Consider the following 22,203-nt stretch of genomic DNA (forward strand, 5'->3'; position numbering starts at 1 on the left):
GTCCGCTGATTGGTCAGACAGGTCAGTCAGTCAAGTCCAAAAATGAACTGTCATTCGCCACCGCGCTTTGCTGCATTCAGGTGACACAAAAAAATGGGAATACAGAGTGCTCACTTGTATGGACATTTTTTTTTTTTTGTGGAAAAAATGAAAATCAGTATAAAAATCTGGCTGCCAATTATGAATGGTTAACACAGTCAAAACTGGTGTTGAAACCAAAGTGGGATTGTTTAATCCTTTATTTGTTATTGCGATTGTGTTATTTGTTTGTCTCTTTGTGTTATTTGTTTGTCTCTTAATTCTCCCTATTTAAATTTTATACTGGTGTCTTTATAAATTTGTTTCTTATTTTGTCTGTTTTTACCATGTCATGTTCGGGGCTCCGTACCATACTGTTTGGATCCTCCACCAAAACAAATTCCTCGTTTACGCTTCTGTATTGGCAATAAACCTGTCTCTGATTCTGATTGTGATCAGTGCTTTCAGTTTTCTGTATCTTTATGACTCATTTTTTGTTTTTATTAATAAATTGATTTCTCTTTTATAGCACTTTTCCATTGCTTGAGCAGTCCCCCATGTGCCTTATAGAGGTACACTGTTAATCACATTCACCCATACACCAGTGAAGGTGGACATACATGGCACTCAATTCATCCATTAGGAGCAATTTGGCACTCAGCGTCTTGTTCAATTACACTGTTGCAGATGGGGCATTGAACCTGAATCATTCCGACTGATAGGCGAACACTCTAGCAACTGAGCAACACTCGTCCAAAAAAATCTTAGTATTTTGCTCATTTTATTAATTGCACTTTAAAACCAGTTGGCACAGTACATGTGGTTGGCATTGTCACTACACAGATACAAGTCATGAGAAGTAATGACTGTGTTCAACTCAGCTTTATTCCTAAAGCACTTTTAAAACAACTAGTTCAGTGTGTACTTTCTACCTCCGCCTGCTGGGTCTTCTCTAATACATCACAGTTCCATTGATGACCCTAAAATGTCCACAAGTGAATGGTTACTCTACTACTTGGGATGGATTTCAGCCTGTGTGTAAATTGGACTGGTTGTGAGCTTATCTTGGCTGGTAAAGAAGGTACATATATTTTAAATACAGCTTTATAAGTACATTTTGTTTTGTTTTGGACTACACAGTGATGTATTGGTTTGCACTCTTACCTCTTAGGTTGTGGATTCAAATACAAGCTGGAATTTGGAGTTTGCATATTTTCCAAATCCCGAGATGGCTTTCCTTCATGTGCAAAATTATGCTGTGATTAATTACAAACGCTTCTTTGTCTGTAGGCATTACTATAATTGTTTTTCAATCTTTGTTTACTCTGTGATGTTTCCTTCTCTTATGTATTACTCTCAGATCATCAGATTCTGGGTCAGTTTGAGATTATATCAGAGATTATATCACTGTGGTTAGCATTCTGCCTGATTGTGGGAATCTGAGTTCTACCTGGATCTCAAGAGTGGAGTTGGAATGTTCACCCTGAGCTTGCACTGATGTTTTCTGGTTGCTGTGGCCTCCTGCGATCCATCCATCTTCCATATTGCTTCATCCTGTGCAGGTTTGCTGGGTGCTGGAGTCAATTACATCTGCATGTCATATATTAGGGCAGGGTACACTCTGGACTGGTCACCAGTCCATCACTAGGCATATATGACATATGAAAATTCAGGGCTATCAATTAAGCTCACGAGCATCTTGTGTAGAGGAACCCCACGCACACCAGGGAGAACATGCAAACTCCAGGATGAGGTGGTATCTGAATCCAGACCTTCTCATTGTGAGGCGAGATGGCTAACCACTGCTAAATCATGCATGCTTTCCCTCTCCAGTTCAACTACATGATTGTCAGCGAATATACTGTGCATCCTGCCATTGTCCATTGTTGGGATCGGCTTGCTCGAGCTCCTTGTAACCCCAAAATAGATAAAAAAGTGGTATAGAACATGGATGACTAGCACAATAACATAATATCTTTGTGCATCCATATGTGCTTTTGATGAAAGACAGATACAAAAATATGAAATGATATTGGATACCCTCTCAGATGAAAAACACAGAAGGGTGAGACTCAACCACTGAGATTTCTAGAAATATGATGGAAGTGATAAGGAGAATAAGAACACTAGATAAGGCTTGGTGGGCAGGTTTAGAACAGTGACACCTCCCCATGTGGGAGAAATGATGGAAATTCGCAGATCTTCTCCAATATTCTTACAGCCAACTTTGAACTAATTTCCAGCAAGTCATTATACATTTTCACAAACCAAGTATAAGATTTATGTATATCTTCTTTTACAAGTATTTTTTTTCTTCTTACATCTCTGTGGGTGAGTGACTTTAAATTGCTCTCTCCACACATAGCGTTGGCCTCCTATGGACTCGAAAAGCCGCAGATGAGAGCTGGAAAATATGCACTTCACACCTGCTGCCTGCCTCTGGGCTAGAATCACAATAAGTATACATACAGCCTCACTTTCTGCTTGCGTGTCGAACACAGGTTAATGCACGTGCACACACGTACACGCACGCACACCTGCTTGGAACATATGGTTTGCTCTTTTTCAGCGATTAAAATCCTGTTCTTCACTGTGAAACTGCAGACAGGTACTCACTGCAGCCTCCAACTATGCGGTTTGTGCAATTTAACACTGTGACTCATTAAATTATAGGTTCCCTGGTGTAAATGAAGTCTTACTGATGGAGGACAAAACCCATAGTTTTTGCTCTGTGCAACAATTCCAGGGATCAGAAGAAGCTAAACTGAGACTTTAATAGTCTCACAGTTCTGGGAAGTAAGTGTTGGTTTAGCACTATCCGTGGTAAAATGACAATCTGTCTTTGATTAGATTTCTTTCTGCGGCTCGCAGAGCTATTAATGTACATGATATGTTTCCTCTAAGGTGAAATTGCTTTGAATAGTGCAGACCAGAGCATTATGCTTCCTGCAGGCCACATGCATTTGCTGTCCCTGACCCACCTTCAAAGGGGAAATGAGAAACTCCGAAGCAAATGAAAATGAGTCTGCATATTGAATGCAATAAACTGTTCTGCTTTATGCGGAATTTGGTATATTTCTTAGCTCTCATACACAGTCAATGATTGTGGGGATATATTTTTCTGTGTTGGAATAAATTTTAATCACTTTTATCAGTGAAAACACACAGAGAATCTGACTGATGTAGAGCAGAAACATTACCCATCAATGCACAATGTTTGTTTTGAGCAGAAAATTAAGGAAAATTTTAAGCTCAGCCCCTCACGATTGTTTTGAGGTTCCTTCAGAATAATGGTTCCTAATGTACACCTACGTTTTAGAATCCAGAAAGGTAAACTTTCAAGCACAATGATTGTGAAAATACATTTGTGTTATATAGCTGGAGTTCACAGATGTAGCCCACTGTGTTGCGAAGCTCATCGTGACACATAAAATATCGCTTTAATAGGTGTGGTTTTCTCTGCACCATCCAGGAAACACTTTTCCATAGATGCTGCAGCATCTTTAGCTCAGTTAATAAAAGGACTGTACTTTGTACTAATTTCAGACAACTTTCAATTCATAAGTCTAAAAATAATGAACCTGTCAGTTTGCTAAGGAAGAAAAAAGCTAAACCTTATGGGATATTTTAATTTACACCACAGGATATATGAGCTTATTGAGCCTGAGAAACAGGCGCTGTCTGCATGGGTTTAAATTATTCATCAGAACAACTGTTTAAAATGACACCACACCATCATTGTTTTATTATTTTAACCAAGTTCTCCTCCTCCTCTCCCCTAAGGCGGCGGAAATCAAAGCCAAATCTCATTAGGTGGTTTGAAATGTGCAGGTGAAACGCAACCTGGTGATAAACACAACCATCTCCTGCTGAAGGAGAGGCTGGCTGCTGTGTGTGTGAAGAGGCTTCCCAGGCAGGAGAACAGAAGCCAGCAACATGCAGATTTTAACCCAATTTCTTGTTTAAGAAAAAAAAAAAAAAAAAAAAGGAAAAAGCCATGCACACAGGCAGAGTTAAGATAATTATTTTTGGTGCGCTGTAGCTCAGATTTCTAGACAGCGAAGGGCACAGCTATTTAGAAATTGTATCACAAATGCGGGGCGCGGCAAATAACGTTGACACCTGAAACGCTGCGAGTCGCCGTCCCAATAGAAATATGAAGCGCTGCATTGCCTTTGATTTTCTATGAATGATCAAGGATAGGTTACAAGATGCAGCGCGTGTGATAATGAAGCGTAATCACTCTTGCTTTAGAAGCAGCCCTTGAAGTCACTCTATCTGTTGCTGCATCAGTGATCTGCTCGGCGAGGAGACGGCCCGCGCAGGCCTCTGGTCCGTCTTTGATATCTCCACCCTTTGCGTCGGGGTTTGTTAAGCAGTCAGATGAAGCAATTTTGCCTTTCATCTTTCTTTTTTCCAATTTCATTCTCAGCTGTCAGTGCTTAATTAATGTTTTCACTGCAATTTTTCAACCTTCGCCGCCGATGACAGCGATGCGGCGCGGCTATTTGTATTATCAAGTCGTCGCACGACGCCAATCCTCGGATTGTAGTTTGTATTCTGAGCCCGGTGACAGGAATCTGATGTGGCATTTGGAGGGTGAAAAAGCATCAGCGATCATATTGTACGCCGCATCTGAAGACTTGATGCTATCAACAAAGTCGTTTAGGGTCGTAATATGCAAGAATATTTGCGATAAGGAGGAAAACTGTCAGGTTGAAGCACTTGGCCCTCTCCTTCATAAAGTGACTGCCTGGTTTTAATTTGAATAAATCCATCCATTACTGCTGCTGGTGTATAAACCCCTTCAGTGAATTTAAGGTCATGTAATGAGCCGCACAGCCACTAAACACTTGCAAAAAGATACGGTTTACTGCAAAAAAAAAAAAAAATTGGCTACCTGTGGCAAGTGTTACTCTATCACCCAAGGTGACTGGTGCTCATGCATTATTCGTGAGGGCGAGTGTTCAATTGAAGCAAATCAATACTCTAAAAGGGAAAGAAACACAGCAGATAGGAAGGGTGTATATGTCTCTGAGTTTATTCACGGAGGAGTGTATGATGAAACCTGTGGGTAACTGCTCCGTCCACACACAACTTCTGTAAAATTAACTTCATCCAGTACAACCAGATCAGGTACAAGATAGAGCGTCTTCGGAGCTGCCTCAGACGGGGAGGAAAACGTTGGCTTCCGTTAATGGTCCTGGACTGAAAATGGAGTATCCCAGTTTCTTTTTACCATTACAGCACATTCACAAGTTTCAAAATGGAAAAAAGTCTCGACAACTGCACAAACATTTTTTTTTCTCTGATGTTTTTCTTCTTTTCTTTTTTTCTCTTTTGTCCCAGGACTCAATGCATAGGATTATACAGTTAGAATACAGTATTTCAACGTGTTTTACAAAGATTTATATGGTATAGGAAACAAGAAATAAAAATAATAACTGCACAGCAGTGAGAAAGGTCGTTTGTCGAGTATAGATAGTCATTTATCGTACACACTGTGGAATAGCTTAGAAACACAGGGCAAAAAATTAAACACCATTGGAACAATTTTTGCGCTATATTCAATCTACATAAGGATACCCTTTTGACTTCAGACTAATTTAGGAATGCCAGACATTTTCAAGGGAAACCCAAATCACATTGGCCACTGGTTTACACTGAATCATTTTGGCTCTTTGCCTTAGCCACCAAAGTCCTACTAAGCGCACACCACAGACACCCAAAGGAAATACACACGTCAAAACTGCAACCGTAAAAGAAATCGTACTGAAATGTCTTCAGCCTATTGGCACGCAAATGGCTGCAGCAAGGGCATCTAGCATTTTAGACAGCACACATAAAATCACAAGTCCAAGTACATTGCTGTGTCTATAGCACTATCATCATCATATTCACCTAGGTTACCAATAGAATAATTTAGAAACAATATATATGTATCCTATTCAATAAGGCACATTTTTGGTTAAAGAAAGGCTCTGAAAGAAGCTTCTTGCATCAACTCTGTCAGTGAGAAAGGAGTCAGCAGTAAACAACAACGGAGACAAGGATGGAGCCTGCAGTCGGCATGCAATTAAGATCAAAAGCCTCCCCTGCTGATTCCATTATACAGAGTGCCACTCTGCACTGCGCCGAGTGGGCAGTGCCAAGTGCTGTTGGTCGGGATGCCAGGGTGCCACGCTGAGACGGCAGGCAGGCAGGCGGGCAGGCGGGCGGGCTCGAGGTCTGTGCAAACCTCTCTCCAGCCAAGGCAGGAATCGTTAACATTCTGGGGTCTCCGGAGCTCGTCACGCTCCGTCAACTGCACACACCCGTCCGTGATCAGATACAGGGAGCACAATTAAATCATCTGTCAACCGCAAGACCTACAATTTAGGGATGGTGTTTAATGGCCCAAAAAATTATCAAACCCTCATTCCTACCCTGTCGACACCTCGGCTCTGACAATGACATATCAATATTCCAATTACGCCAACAATTATGTACAGAATTGAGCCCAGCCTCCCCAACATCGCACAAAAGCTAAAACCACTATAATTTGTTCAGAACATGCCATTTACGTACCAACTGCGTCTCTGGCAGATTATTAACAGCAATCAGCGTTCAGCTATTTTATAGCTTTAGAGGCAGAATGCTCGGCGATTATTTGGAATAGTACAAAAACAATGGCACTAAAAATCATAAACACAAACAATGCATTAATCAGTTTGGATCATCTTCTAACATATTGCTGAATTGCTACTATTTGCAAATACATGTATTGAGCTAATGCAACCGGTGATTGTGAATCATGGTATACTGACATTATTGCAGGGCTAATATGAGTGACATGGCTCCATGGCGGAAGAGCGACGCTTCTCGCCAACACTTAAAAGTCTTATAGCAAAAGTGAAATATCTGAAAAACAGTCATTAACTGAAATGCTTTTTAAAGAAAAAAATCTTCTGAAATGTCCTCCTGTGCTTTCATTTGAAGTGGAATGTTTCATGGCACTGTACAATAAAGGGAGACAGACTGTGCTATTATCGATTTCCACCAGCACAAATGGCGATCCGGCTCGAAGCAGATTTGAGTCAAAAAGCTAAGAATTGAGCTCAAACGTGTCTGAACCTACCGATGACCTGTCATTCATATGAGCCTGTGCGCTGCTAGATTAACCGGCGTCCTTGCGAGGACCCTTTGGTCTCTGTCATAAAGCTCGGTGAGAGCGCAGGCTCCAGTGTGTTTACTGGGTTTTTGAGGGGGGGGATTAAAATGACAGAAAGCAGGCGTCTCGTCGCCCTCGCGCCTGACAGTAGGCATCCTGTGTGTGTACGCACATTCCCACACACTCACACATTCGCAACGACACACACACACACCCGAATTCGGCAACACGTGCTCTTGTTCACGTGTCGTACTTCACGCAGACGTGTACGCACACACAGGCTAATAAAAACACTATCCGCACCACAAGGTGATCCATTTAAAAAGATATTTTTTTTTTCCCTTATAAAGCTTTCCGCATAAAGACTGCACAATAAAAAAAATATATAATACAACTCTTAAAACCTTTTCTACACAGAGAGAAATTGAACATCTGATTATCTCCTTTGCCAGTGCTCCACGGAAGGGCTTAATTCTCAGAGCGAGGTATGCCGCACTGCATTGTGGGAGCAATATTCGGTGAAGCGTGAGTGACTGTGCAGACCTTTAAGGTTTGGCAAGTGAGCTTTAAGGCGTACCTATGACAGTGTAACCCATCATTTTCTTCCCCTCCTTTTGCCCTCTATCTGCATTTCATTAGTTCCTGTTACTCCACAGAAAGGAAAATCGTTCCGGGGCCACGTTGTACAATACACCCGCCCAACACGAGTCCCTTTTCACATTTCCGTACTTCCATGTTTTGTTTTGTGGCGAGAAGAAATAAGCCCCTGTAGTCACTGGCAAAACCCCCCCCTCTCTCCCCCGTGCCTCCCCCCTTTCTCCTCTCTGCTCGGCGGGTTAGAGATCAGTCACTTTGTTTTCCAGGGCGGCTGCTATCTGCTGCAGCCGCAGGGTCAGCTGTTTACTCTGGGCAGCTGGGTCCTCGTCCAGGGACGCGATGATCTGAAAGCGGGACAAAAGGTGAGGGGAGCAGAAATGGAGGAGAAAGGGACAGGAAATAATAAGCGATCGGGAAGCAGAGGAAGAATCGAGCCGAGGATGGCGGACGGAGAGAAAGAGCAGGACAAAGTGGGGGAAAAAGGGGAGGGAGCGAGAGAGGAGGATAGTGTTATTTGACATCAACAGTCATGTCATATAAGCTGTTATTGTTTGTGAGCCCACTTAGGGGAGACTGACAGCCCCATTTGTTTATCCAACTTGTTCATTAGGTTTTGTTTATCCCCCCCTTTCCGTGACCTCAAGTGGCAATGCACAATGGACGCTTAAAAATCAATTCCCAGAGCAATTTTCCAATTCACATCCCACAGAAATGCTTTCAATTAAAATTTCATACAATCACTCTTCTGGCATATCAAGAGTGAAGAGAGGAGAAAAAAAAAAAGCAATAATATAGTGGGCACTAGTGCATTCAGTGGAATAGCCTCCTTTGGGTGCGATAGGAAGAAGGGCCTCTTACCCCGTCATAGTATTTGCTGGCGTACTGGTAAAGCTGATGGAGAGCCACTTGTGTGTTCAGTTTGTCTGTGTGAGACTGGAAAACAATCAACAACAATTTAAAGGTTAAAGACGCATCATCAGTAAACAATAAAGCTACACACGGCTGACAATAAACCGCGTGCGAAGAATAATTCTTTGCTAATAGAGGCAGCCGAGAGAGATACATAAAAACAAACTGGCCGCTGCAGGAATCACGCTGTTACAGATTACACAGGGCAGAGAGTCGAGACAAAATCATATCTTCTGATGCAGAAACCTCATGATGAAACTCTGTACATTTATTTAGCTGCTCACCAACAACGAAGCCCGGCAAAAGTTTGCTAAAAAAGTGAACTGCAAAATGCATCTCTCTTTTTATTTCCTCTATATAAACTCTTACACGGAGCCGTCGTTGCACCCCAGTGGTTATAGATATGCCACATAAACACTTTGTTTCCCCCTTCATCTTTTTCCTCTCTTTTTTATTATGTGCTGTGAAGACTCTCCCCAAAAAAATGTGAACCCGCCGGTAATAGAACATCCTTGATATACAATATTTGTGTTCTTGTCTGCACCAAAGTCTCCCAATTATCTGTAAAATCCTATTCCTCTACCCACAAGACATCGGCATAACAGAAGTACGTCATCACGCCTGCCGTTTGTTATTTTTTAAAGATTTAATTAGAGACGTTTTACATACTGTACTGTGTCTGTGAGCATCGAACTCAACAGCAAAAATATGCATTTCAGCAACAAATCAGGCGTAAAAATATTCACCGCTAACGATGGCAAGTTTAAAGCCCGAGCTTCCAAGTATCTTTGCACAGCTAAACTGCGCTTGCTGCTGCAGAGGTGAGCACAGATGTCACAAAATCAAACCCAGACTGGAGGGCTGCAGCGTGCTTTAATAGAAAGGTAAACTAAACGGCAGAGAAAATAAGAGCTGTTTCTCACCCGAGACACTTCTGCCAAATGGGTGTTCATGTCCTGGTCACTGACGGGGACCATCTGCCTGATGCCCTTGTAGTAACTGCAAACACACACACACACACACACACACACACACACACACACACACACAGGAGCGGTCAAGATGTGATAATTGCTGCATGATGTAAGCTGGTGAAAAAAATTTTCTGACAGTCTGGAGCCATTTTAGACCCTCGAGGAAAACAGATGGAAAGCACTGACAGTACTTACTCATCCACCATCTTCTTGTAGGTAGAGATCTCCTTTGCATAGAGTAGTTTGTTACTTGGAGAGTCCTGCAGATGAGAGAAGGATGCGCAGCAGTGAGAACGATGGCACTTCAGATACGCCGACCTCTGACACTCCCTCTTCTCAATACGTTTTACTTCCCATTTAATCGGTCTTGTTCCCACTTTGTTCCTCTTTTATCTCATCTTCGCCCCCTTCCCCTCCACTCATTCACTTCCACTCACCCGGCTGAGTTTGTGCTCGCTCTTGGTGCAGGCGTCCATGAAAGTCTGGGCGATGACGGAGAGCGAGGCGTCCACCACTTCGGAGACGTGGACGTCAAAGATGAAGTGGGGGTTCTTGAGGATGTTCACCCAGAAGCGCAGCGGGAGGCTGTGAGGGGCGAGAAATCGGTCCATCATCGTCAACGTAATACGCGTTATTACCTCGGCACAGCGGACAATCTCATCAGCCACATTACATGTATGAATTCATTTAAGTCAAGGAAGCGTTTCCCGTGTTGAGAGCACTTGCCTGGGGGCAGCCGAGTGCCGTACAGGATAATAACAGGGACGGAAAAAAGCCTTTCTTCTAGGTGTCAGTTTATTCTGAACAGTGCCTGTGACTGTCAGTTTGTTTGACTCGTTCGTGTGACGCTGACCTCTCAGACAATTAATGCCTCTCGAATAAAATGAAATGGAAAAAGGTGGGGGGTGGGCGTTTGGGCGAAGCAACAGGCAACGATGCTCGGCTGCCCAAACAAACACTGATTAGAAATGTTGGAGCGACTCGCAAAACTTTGACCTTTGAAGTTTCCGCACGGCCTGACAACTTTAAACGCCGACTACATAATGTAATGCTCGAGTGCTCCTGCTAATTTCCCTTCTGAATGGGGAACACGCGGGCTGCAAGACGCTCCCGTTCCAACCTCCCGTCAGCTTTGTAAATTCAAAGCAACGCCCCAAAATACGGCGCTTTCCAAAAAAAAAAAAAAAGAAAAAAAATTCTTCCCTCTGTAATCGGCGCGAAGGTTCGCCATCTGAGACAGGAAACGCACGGCGCGTAAAATTCATACTGGTTGGGTAATATCTCCTGGGAAGGCAGTGGTGAGAATACAATGGAAGCATAAAAATAGCAATGTTACTATAATCGCGGAATTAAATTAGCTTGGGACATAATTACCATGTTTGTTTGTTGTTATGCCTCATACACACATTCATATTTAATACATGGCCCCTCAGTTGATTTGATAAACAGAACGGGTGGAGGCAGCGCGCGGCGCGGAGTGTAGTAAGTAATTAAATCGCTCATCTCCTGTCCTTGTGTGGGTGCTCTCTTGCCAGCCCCGCGTCAATCACTGGCATCTACATGCAACACGTCGCCTTGTATGCTTGAGCCTCAGCCGACGTGACACTAATTTATGCACTTAAATGTCACATGGGAACAGGGGGATTGCAAATGCAAACTAAGCGAGCCGGAATGGAGCATTTGTATTCAGCCCTTTCTGGGATAAGTAAGTTTTTATTTCTTGGAGAGTTACTGTATCTCGGGCTGCTGGATTGATGAAGTTGGCCAGATTCGGAGGGACGCGTGTGAAAATTTGAGGTACTTGTTCTTCATTGGAGCAGCTCCATTTTATGGGATTTTAAACTCCGCCTGCACTACATTTCAGAGGGAAATATTGGGCTTTTAAACGTCTCTAGCTTACATCTACTTTTTCAGATCATGAGTTTATAATTACAAATTAAGAAATAGAGCGCATTAAGACTAAAGGGATCATTTGATTGTCTGCCACATGTTTTTTTTTTCCCGCCGTAATTTTTGGTTCATTGCCATAATTCTGAATGCTCATTTTATGTTCACGGCTGTTGGAATCCATCAGCAAAGCAATCACAAGCACATCTGCTCTTGCGCTACTTTAATGTTTTACTTTACATTCAATATGAAACTATAATAGGTTTCTATTACACTTACAATAAATTCAGTTAAAAAAAAATGATAGTTTTATTCAAATATTTGATAGTTTTACTCTCGCCCACAATCCCCAGAGGAAGCCGCCCTGTGCAATAAATACGAGTGGATTTAACGATTCAATTAAACAAACAGGTTGAGACGATACATAAAAATACTGAGGTAAGGGTTAAAATTGACAATCAAGGTAATTACTGGGAAATGACACATTTACCAACTCTCATTAAAAAAGAAAACATTTATAAATTGTCTTTTTCACCGTGAAAGTGAAAAAATATTTTCAAATATGACAGTGACTGTGCAGATCATGTCATCTTCCTGGATGATGGTGTTGGCAGGGCACGGTTTGCACACCAAAAAAATTATGTTGATGAGTCTTTTTCGTTTTGTAGAAGTATCTTAAAATGACCACGATAATAAGCTTAAAAAAATACTATGGTGAAATTTACCTGCAAGCTGAAAAACCGAGACCACAGTTTTATAAGAAACTGGGACAATTTGTTCATTTATATGGAGAAAAAAGCAACAAAGAAAGAACACTCAACTGCTACTTAAAATTAAAGAGAACTTAATTACCCAACAGGCCCCAACTCTTGCTGAAAGGTTTCTACTGCCGAGTTTCTTGTTTCGCTATTTTATGTTTATGCGAAAAATAAAATAAAAAGTGGGAAATGTTGCAGCCTGCGTTTAGATAAAAGGTCCCAATGAGACATTCTTTTCCTATGTATAATTGCTCCGACGAAACGAAAAGAAACATTTAGCATATGAGGATGGTTAGTTAAAACACTAAAACACATCACCAGTCGGTGATGATTTGAAGGAAGGGCAGATGTCTTGTATACAACAACTAAATATGGAAAAAAACGGGGATTAAAAAATGGCAATAAAGGAAACATTAAACTTGAAACAAATGAAAATCTCACTTTGTGCTGCAGGTATTTTCATTAATGATGAAATTCAAATCGGTATTTAACATGAAAAAACATCTAATATCTCATTAAAATGGGTATTAACTGCAGAACAGCAAACAAAAAAAAAACAAATTAGTTTTTCTTCTTTATTTATCCCATTTTTTATCATATAAAAGGCATGATTACTCTTGATTTAAGAGATGTGACTAACTAACACCCAACTACATTAACTGCATGTATTAAAGTTGAAAGAAGACTTTTTTCTGAAACATTACTCCCAATTTTTCAAAATTTCTTGTGACATGGAGTTCAGTTTCTAATCGAGTTTTGATTTTGTAGTACATCTGTTTTACTATCTCCAAAGAAAAATGAAACGCCAAACCAACAACAAGTGGAGCCGTCCCATTTTACCTGTTAGTCTTCCAGATATGGATGGTCTCCTCGTCCACGTTGTTGTGTTTCTGCGCTTGCTCATCCAGGAAGTCAAAGAAGTATTTGACAGCCGGCGGGACCACTGCCCCCGAGCACAGCACGCTGCGGAAGAAGTCATCCACAAACTGCTGCAGCGTTCCCTGGAAGAGGCCACGGATAATGTGAGAACGGGGCAGAGACGGAGAGCGCAGCCAACAAAACCGCCGGGCCAGGACACACAGCTGTATGCACATGTGTTTAACATGCTTTCAACACTGACAACTGGAAATGACGGCACAGACCGGACATCTATTTGCCTTCATGCAGATTGTTTCATGGAGTGATTAAAGCCACTATAAATAAGATCTCTGCTGGATATGAGAAACATTCAGACTGCAGCTGCATCGTTCTCAGATCGGCTGCTTCAGTGCACTTCACAGTTTTGTTTCCACACTGGCACAATCACAACGAAAACTCGGCAAGGAGAACACAAACACAGCCGACGTGAAAACACCTAACAGTTACAAAACACAATTTTTAAGATATCACCTTGTTTTTGCACGCCACTAATCTAGATAGGATGTGACAAAACAATGTGAAAGGCTTTTGAAAGCGTCTCAAGAGATTTTCAGCCCATTTAGAGATTCTTTCTCAAACAATAATTTCTGAATTCTAATATCTTTTTGGTTAGTAACACACTCTCCCAAAGATTTTTAATGAAAATGTCATTTATTGGTGTTGAAAAGACAAATGAGAAAACACTAGAGGGTTCAGGAATGGATGCAGTACCTTGACAGACAGGAGTCGTGTCAGATAGATCTCTGTAATAGCTTTGGTCATCGACTTGTCCTTTATGCTTCCCCGTTTGGACTTGATTTCATCCAGTTCGTCCGCTGGCCTCACCAAGTGAAACACTTTATCGTCCTCTAACAGAGCATTTCCTGTCGAGGAGAAAAGAAAAAAGAAAAAAGAAAAAGTCACTTCAGACTGTCTTCTAATAACTCTGCTTGTTATTTATTCATGCACATCATCTTCAGATGATGAAAAATTGGAAGGCATTTGTCAACGGAATTTGAATGCGGAGGAAATATTTGCGAAGAATTGCTTAACAATCAGCCATTCTGATGTATACATAAAAAGGACTGAGATAAAAGTCTCTTTTTTTTCAGCACAATTTCAAAGCCAGATATACATAAAACAACATGTATTAGCATGTTGAATGAGAGTAGGGAGATTGACAAAGCCCTGGAGAAACAACAACAACAGTAACAACAAAAAAAAAGCTTGAAATCCTTTGAGTGTGTTGATTTGGCTTTAAAAACTGTGTTTATGGGTACGCTGAGGACACATACGCTCTTCGTGGTTTTCCTGGTTCTGGTCATAGTTCTGCTGAGTGTGTAGCACTCTTGACAAAACCAGTGTGGCGTTGTCTCGTACCTGAAAGAAAACACACACACACACACATTTTCTTTGTTAGACAATACGGGCACACCAGAAAACTGCCTTCACATGCCTTTGAATTTAATAGGGATGGCGACTGCGGTCAGCAGCTTCTTTTAGAGCCTCAGAACTAATTTCTAATCAATGTGACTGAGTGGACATGAACAGTGGGTCTTTATTGGGGTATTTACAGGCCATTTTCTTCAGTGTCAACCCATTATTGACCCCACAAATACTGTGATTAGCACTACTGTGACACAGCCAATGAATCTATGGCAGCCGGGCTGTCTGGGAACAACTGGGAGACATCAGCAGGTCGGACCAAAGAAAGCTGGGCGGCTTTGGAAAAAAAAAAAAAAAAAAAAAAAGAGAGAGAAAGAAAAAGAAGGATTTAAGTGACCAAAAAGCAAGGCCAGTACGGGGTTTTTTGTGCGTGACCTTTATTTTCTAAGGATCAATACACTGTCAAGAGGATTGAGTGGCGTTCTGTTGCCACTGAGAGCTGACGAGAGCAAACCAAAGAGCGGGGAATTGGAGCGCCCAGCGACACATAGCATCCTTCAGAGGAGCAGCGAAGCCACCAAGGACATGTACAATCAACCGTCTCCCAAAAGTACTGGATTTCACACACATTCCATAATGCTTGATAACTTTCACATAATTTATTGATCAGCTGAAACGGTTCTTCCGGAACCTGTAATTTCTTCAAATAAAGCATAAATGTTATTTTTGTATTGTCTTGTATTCTTTTTAAGAAGAGGAAAACAGAAGAAACAGAAGACGAGCACCTATGCAAATGAAAAAAAAAACAAAAACAAACCATAACTGCATTTACATGCTATAATCTAGAGATCCACCATGTTTATTTTTGTTTTGTTTGTTGTATATATTATCATATGCTTGATACTGATGAAGATTACAAATCTTCCGTGTGAGTTGTGAAACACTTAACAAGCCCGGTGGCTTGTTTGTTTCCATGAGGTTCAATCATGCTAATGTTACATGGCCGAGATAAACAGAGGCTTCAATCACGATGCTCAACCTGTCTCAGTCAATCCCTCCTCAGTCAGTCACGGAAACATCGCTACGCTCTGCAGAGATCACTGATACAGGGGCTGATTTCAAGAATGCTGATCATTTTTTATTTAGGGATATTTGCACCACAAACTTTAGCTCAAGAGAAAAATAAACCTTTGTAAACCCCCCCCCCCGGCCTGGTGTCACACATTGTGTTGGGGAGCTGTAAGCAAAAAGTAGCTTTCCTGTCATATTCCTAACTTATCCCTTGTCTCCCGGGGATTTTTGAGAGCATAATGTGATGCACATTGTTCCCAGGCAGAATATTGACTGAAATGGGTCGGTGCGTACATGATGATATACAGCAGTGGTGCTGAATAATGGCCCTGGGGGGCCGACTGTCCTGCGTGGTCCTCCAGGACACCAGCACACAGATATAAAGCGGGGAGAGACAGCCACACTGTTGTGACTCAGGCTGGGATTGTTGCCATTGCAAACCAGAAAACAGTGCAGGGATCAGAAATTTGGCAGCGTTTTGAAATAAGAGAAATACCCCCAAAAAATGTTTAAACATCAGCAGTATTTCATACATACATGACCATGACGCACAGCTCATTCATCCACATTAAGACGCCCACGTCTTTCTATTTAGTTCCCATCTATCTCCTTGAATCCTTCTTGCTATTTTCAGCCTCCTTCGTTCTAAAAATGTTTCATCACGGAGGTAAATTTTGACGGGACTCACGTTGTAGTGTGCCAGAGTGTTGATGCGTTTCCACCTTCCTTCTTTCTGGGAAGTCAAGTCCAGATCCGACAGAATCTGCCCCGTCGACCCAGGGCGCCACTCTGTGGTGAGGGCAGACAGAGAACGTCAGCTGAAGCGAGGGTTTTCTTTGTGAGTTAAAGAGGGGATTTTTCAATGGCGTGAAGGTGGCGCGCCTCCCTCCCCGAGCTGGAAACACATGGCGCTCTACTCAGACCCCAGAACTCCCCCGACACGGGAGCTTTGTCACACAGCAAGAAGGCTTTTCTGGCTGAATGGAGAATGTTGTTTTTTTACTAAACAGAATTTATGTTTATGTCAAAAAATATAATTCTCATTTTTTCAGCATGAATTTTTTATACTGAACTGGTTCAGCGTCTCTCTGACCACAAGAAATTTTGTTGTTTTTTTTTTTAGAGGTTTAAGTGAAAAATTTGAGTATAGTTGGGGTGAAAAGTGACAAAACAGTATTTTTTTTTAATTAATTCAAAATGGTAATAAGCGTCCCAACATATTCTGTACCACTGAAGACCTCAGCTCAACATCGTCTCCGACTTAATTTACAAGTATAACCAAGTACAGGGGGTTATCGTTCTGATTCACCATGAAAGAAGATGGATCCCTGCTTATCTAAAATGTATAAAGAACTGGAATCTACAGCATGCGTGGGAATATGAAGTGGCTTTGATGTTGGAAAATGTCTTCAGAGCTTTAGCCTTTCAAGTCAGTCCCCAAGGTTTCTGACTACAGTAGCGAGCAAAACTTTGTTTAGCAGCGAAGGATTTCTTCACGGTGTCTAATGAATCACTTCTCCAGCTCAGGAATGCTTTTCTTCCCCCCCCCCTCTCGCATGGTAACACAGAGATTCTTGTGTGAAACATATTGAGTGTTGACAAAATGAAATATCAATTCCTTGCTTAGACAGAGGAGTTAGAGAGTTCGACGCTCCGGCGTCATACAAACTCCCCGTCTACTCACCCAGGGTGACGCTCTCGACCTTTGGCCTCTGGGAATACGGCAGGTTCTTGTACACCTGCTCGATGATTTTCTCTTTCACTTGCGAGATGGTGTCGCAGTTCAGCACCTTGACGGGCGTGACGTCCGGACCCTCGCCCTGAACCAGCACCTGCAACGTCTAAAACACACACAATACGCCCCAATAAGAGACAGAGGCTCACACACTCCACATCAGAGAAACCACACACCAAGTGTGTGTACACAAAGATCCGACATGAAGCTCGATTACAGATCAGAAGGTCTCAGTATTTAAACAAGCCTGGATATTCAATGAGCTGTTTTCAAGGGAGAGACTCTCTGGTCAAACTGGCTTTGAGGATTTCCTGTGTGTATTCCTCCAATTGCACAGCTGGTTTAGCTTTAAGCGGAATCTGTCTCATGTGGATTAAAGATATTTTCACAAAGGAAAGAGACAAATAATTGTATTTTAAAATCCAAGTGGGGCAGAGCTCCCAGCTTTAACAAGCTGAAACTATAGAAGCTGAGATAACACACAACATGCATTGACTCTGTTTAGATGTCAGGCGTCACAAGAAACTCTGCAAGAAAAAAATTTGCGTCATACAACTGTTGGATCCATAAAAAAGAAAAGCAAGAGGCAAACCATGAAAACACAAATTTCAAAAGAACAAAACCAGATGCACACTCACCAGCTTTATTTACTATACACAACCTAGTATTCTCTCTTAAAAATTGGCTGGAGCACTGAGATACCAACCCACCCACACACACCGAGCTGCACTGGCCTCTGTGAGCACACACACACACACACACACACACACACAAACGCTGTGGTGACACCAGACAGTCCATGTTACCACGAGCGGCTAAAGACCAACGCCTCAGCGGGTGTGAACTCTGTCCCACCTCCCCTCCTCCTCTCAGTGAGCTTTACTTGAAATATCTGAGCACTCAACAGATTCAAATGCGCGGCAGGCAATCAGATCCCGATAGCAGCCTCGTAATCCTGTCCACATCAGAAGTGACTGGAATGAGCGCGCTGTGAATTAATGCCAATTGGAAACCCTGCATCTGCCTGTGAAATCTAGCTTGTCGCCGCTCTCCCCCCCGCCCCCCCAGTCCCTCTTTTATGTAATTCAATCACAGAAGGCGATCCATCACGGCAGGAGACGTGTAATTCAGACTAATTTGATAATTGTCCTCGACAACGCCATTACCCATGGGTCTTTTTATTTGTGCTGACTTTAACAGAAAACAGCTGTGTTCACATTAGTTCCATTATTGAAACACGATACCCAAATGAGGCGCTGGGGCTTTTCCTGACTCCTGAAAGCCGCCCCAATAGATACAGGCCAGGAGCAGGCTGCGACGAGGTCGAGAAGCGGTGCTGGAAACTGACTTGTGCTCCATACTTGTAGCACTTCCACCTCAGTCTCACATTTCTCTGCTTTATTGGAATGTGTTGGCTGTGTCGTTTCTCGAGCTGAGAACATTGACACTGAAAATGGATGTCACACAAAAGTGGGCAGTCGCCTTAGGGTTTATATTCCTTTTTTTGGTGGTTTCCATGGCAACTCCATGGTGTGTGTGTGTGTTCGTGTGCATGTTTGTGTTGCTCACTAGGCACAAAACACCATGAAATCTCAAAGCAGTGTGTGCAGTTTCTTTTTTTTAATATGACAGAGGGCTAAGGAATTTGTATGTATGAGTGTGTGTATGCGTGCGTGTGTGTATCTCACCAGGACAGAATACTCTACATCGTCACCCAACAGGCCAGTGTCGTTGAGGGTGTACTTGGCTTTCTTCACTCTGGCGTCCACAGGTCCTTTCTCGATCTGGGCCTTGATGGCTCGGAACAGTTTGTACAAGGGCTCGCCTGCAGAGTCCTGTTACAAAAGACAGAAACACACACACACGCACGCACGCACCGGTGCACAAAGCCATTTAGAAGTTGCCTCAGCTGTTGTCAAGAAGCTAATTGTTGTGATTAGCGGCTTAGAAGGCAAATAAATTCACACCGTCAAAACAAGTACTAATGGAAGAAATGGAGAAATCCATAAATAAACCTCATAGTTTAACGATCAAACTTGTAATTATACACATTTTCTGCTTAAGTCATAATGCGCACTCAGCATTGAATCCCATTTTAAAATAAATCACATAAGGACGGCTTTAGACTAAAATTTGTTCAGCGAAAGACATAATCAGACAGCAGTACGTGCAACACAGTCCCTTTATAAACAACAAATAGTAAAAAATCCCCCGGATATTATATCTACAATGAAACAGGATCAAGCATCAAATAACATGACTTTCTTTTGTATTCTGTGCGAGAAAAAGACTCTCAAAAATATATGTTCTGTTGACTGATTAGGTGCTGAATAATACCAACTGGAGTTCTCAAATTAGTTTTGATGCACTGAGGTGATCACCCTCCTTCATTACCTTCAAAAACTGATAAAGGCAGATAGACATCCAGTTGCACAGCATCCTCTCCACCACCGTCTCTGACCTGCAAAACACATTACATGACAAGTCTTTAATATTTCAAACTACTTGATGCCTAAAATGCTTTGCATCTCTAAAGCACTGCGGAAATTACACACAAGATGGAAATAAACGGGGAAAACAAACAAACAACGCCATTCAAATTATGAATCTCCATGCTGAGAAACGGTCATTACTTGGTCAATGGATTTTATAGCTGTCACTGATTGTTTTCCTTGAACTCATTTGTGGGGTTTTCGACATCTGCTTTGACACATTCTGTAATATGCATATGTGTTCATTGCTATTCATAAATCCATATAGTCCTCGTTTTACTGGCTGCAAGGCAAAGTGACACTTGGGGGGGGGGGGGGAAATGCAGTCGGCACTGAACAAGAAATAAGAGATAACTCTGCTTTCACTGTGTCCTCTTGAAAACCCTCAAACATCACTCAGAAGAAGGTTTCAACAAAATAACAGCGAAGGAAAAGCCCTGCACAGCTTGTCACTGTCAAAATATTTTAATCCAGAACTTGTGTCAGTGGTCAATTGACAAATCGCCCATCATAATGTCAGATATCCACTGGTGGCGCCCATTGTTAGCTCATAGCATGCCTAATTAGGTGTCTTGTATATAAGGGTGCCTGTGTTGGCACAATGGCCTAATCAGCATAATGAGCTTCTCCATTGGGGGATAATTAAGATGTGTACTTGCATAACAGCCAGTCACAGCGTGCTGAGACACAGCAGATAGTTCAGATCACATAACTCGCTCTCAGCAGACATGACTGAGTGCACTGTCACACAAGTGGGACCTGAGGAGGGTGGGGGGCCGGCAGCCGGCGGATGACTTGACCTTGATGCGATCATTATGGTGGCAAAAGGGGTAAAAATAAATTAAAAAAATGAAACAAACAAAACTCATAAAAATGGGAAATTCTCCACTTATGGATATTTCTTCAAGAGAATTAGTCATCTGAATGTTTACGAACCCTAATTATACAAAGAAATGATGAAATAGTGCTGGGGGTATGTAGAAAATATGGCACAATTAACATTTAGGAAAATCAGAGAAAGGCAGCCACGCTAGTTCAGCCAGTTTCTAAAATCTTTGAGATGTAATTTCATGTCAATCAAAACTGCGTTTGCAAAAAAAAAAAAGCCTGAAATCACGGATCCCTAATACTTTCTGACACAAGTGTACGTCTCCTTTGTAAACTTTTAAACTGCTTAACTTAAAACATCAGTCCATTTACTAAAAAATTCCAGTCAGTTTCATGATTGTTAAAGCTTTGAATTTCATTCTCAATGACTGGATTAAAATCACAAGTCGCGTGATTGATAACCCCGGAATGAGTTTTACTTCTCTTTTTTGATGTTACAACTTTCCTACAGTGATGATCTTTCAGTACTTGAAGTGTTTGAGTGACAGTAGTGGACAGAGCGCGCGCGCACGCGCACACACACAAACACACACACACACACACACACAAACACACACACTGGGGTGTGAGTGCAGAGATCACTGATGCAGCTACTGCTCTGCTAGTTAAGCAGGATTAACATCAAAGCCATACCACAAGGACGAATGTGTTCAAAAACATGCTGAAGGCTGGAAAATAGCATGGCGTTTGGACATTTCATTGCATTTAGCTCCAAATTTTCAGCTTCTTTGGGAAAGCTATTTTATATGAATCTACAGTTTTACTCGTGCAGCCACTCAAGATCAAATTTGGCTGTTTCTGGCCTCTGGACTAAAATTTATTTGATACCCATAATATATACAGAGGAAAAGACCTACTAATGCTCTTTAGATTGAAAATCTCAACAGAGCAATCATTCTGTGCGCGATCCTGGAACTCCTAGAAAGCCGATATTGATGTAGAACAGCATCGCAACGGTCATGAGCAACAGGATAAGAAGGAATATGATGAAGTGAAACAGCAAAACAATCACTCAGCACATTATGCTTGGACTCCATGGAGGAAAGAAAAAAAAAACAGAAGGAGGAACAGAAGGAGGATGACTGGAATAGATCGAGCAGCAGTCTGGCTCTTGATAGTGGACTACAGTAGTCAGTGCAAAAATTCGACAGAAAACATGGCAACAGAATGAAACAGTCCACTGCTTCTTGAACCGAGTCCCAGTCCGCCTCAACTGGTTGATAAAATTGGTGCCAGAGTTTAGATATGGGGCCACTGTGATGATAGAGCTGCAGAAGGAGGACATTTCACAGTCTCAGAGCAGGAGCTGCAAATATATTTATATATATATAAGGAAGAGTGCAGAAGCAGAAGGACCAGATAGGGGAGAAGGGAGGATCTGGCAGAGAAAATACACACAAAAATAACGAGAAGTGTTCTCAAAAATCACTTTTCGGATGTC

General features: G+C 42.0%; 1 protein-coding gene across 2 annotated transcripts in view; it reads right to left on the bottom strand.

Annotated features, from left to right (window-relative positions):
* Positions 1-5,036: 5,036 nt before the first annotated feature.
* The window catches only part of plxnb2b (plexin b2b), a 129,132-nt gene continuing 111,965 nt past the window's right edge, over positions 5,037-22,203 (bottom strand). For both annotated transcript variants that reach the window (XM_030095820.1, XM_030095821.1), the window contains 12 exons: positions 19,777-19,843; positions 19,071-19,217; positions 17,332-17,488; positions 16,336-16,436; positions 14,486-14,570; positions 13,923-14,074; positions 13,134-13,294; positions 10,086-10,233; positions 9,844-9,908; positions 9,598-9,673; positions 8,624-8,698; positions 5,037-8,109 (listed from right to left, as the gene is read on the bottom strand). In XM_030095820.1, coding sequence (XP_029951680.1) covers positions 8,005-8,109; positions 8,624-8,698; positions 9,598-9,673; positions 9,844-9,908; positions 10,086-10,233; positions 13,134-13,294; positions 13,923-14,074; positions 14,486-14,570; positions 16,336-16,436; positions 17,332-17,488; positions 19,071-19,217; positions 19,777-19,843 — 1,339 coding nt within the window. In that variant the 3' untranslated portion in view covers positions 5,037-8,004. The remainder of the gene's footprint in view (positions 8,110-8,623; positions 8,699-9,597; positions 9,674-9,843; positions 9,909-10,085; positions 10,234-13,133; positions 13,295-13,922; positions 14,075-14,485; positions 14,571-16,335; positions 16,437-17,331; positions 17,489-19,070; positions 19,218-19,776; positions 19,844-22,203) is intronic.

Source organism: Salarias fasciatus, chromosome 7 (assembly GCF_902148845.1).
Source record: "Salarias fasciatus chromosome 7, fSalaFa1.1, whole genome shotgun sequence".
NCBI classification, from domain to species: Eukaryota; Metazoa; Chordata; class Actinopteri; order Blenniiformes; family Blenniidae; genus Salarias; species Salarias fasciatus.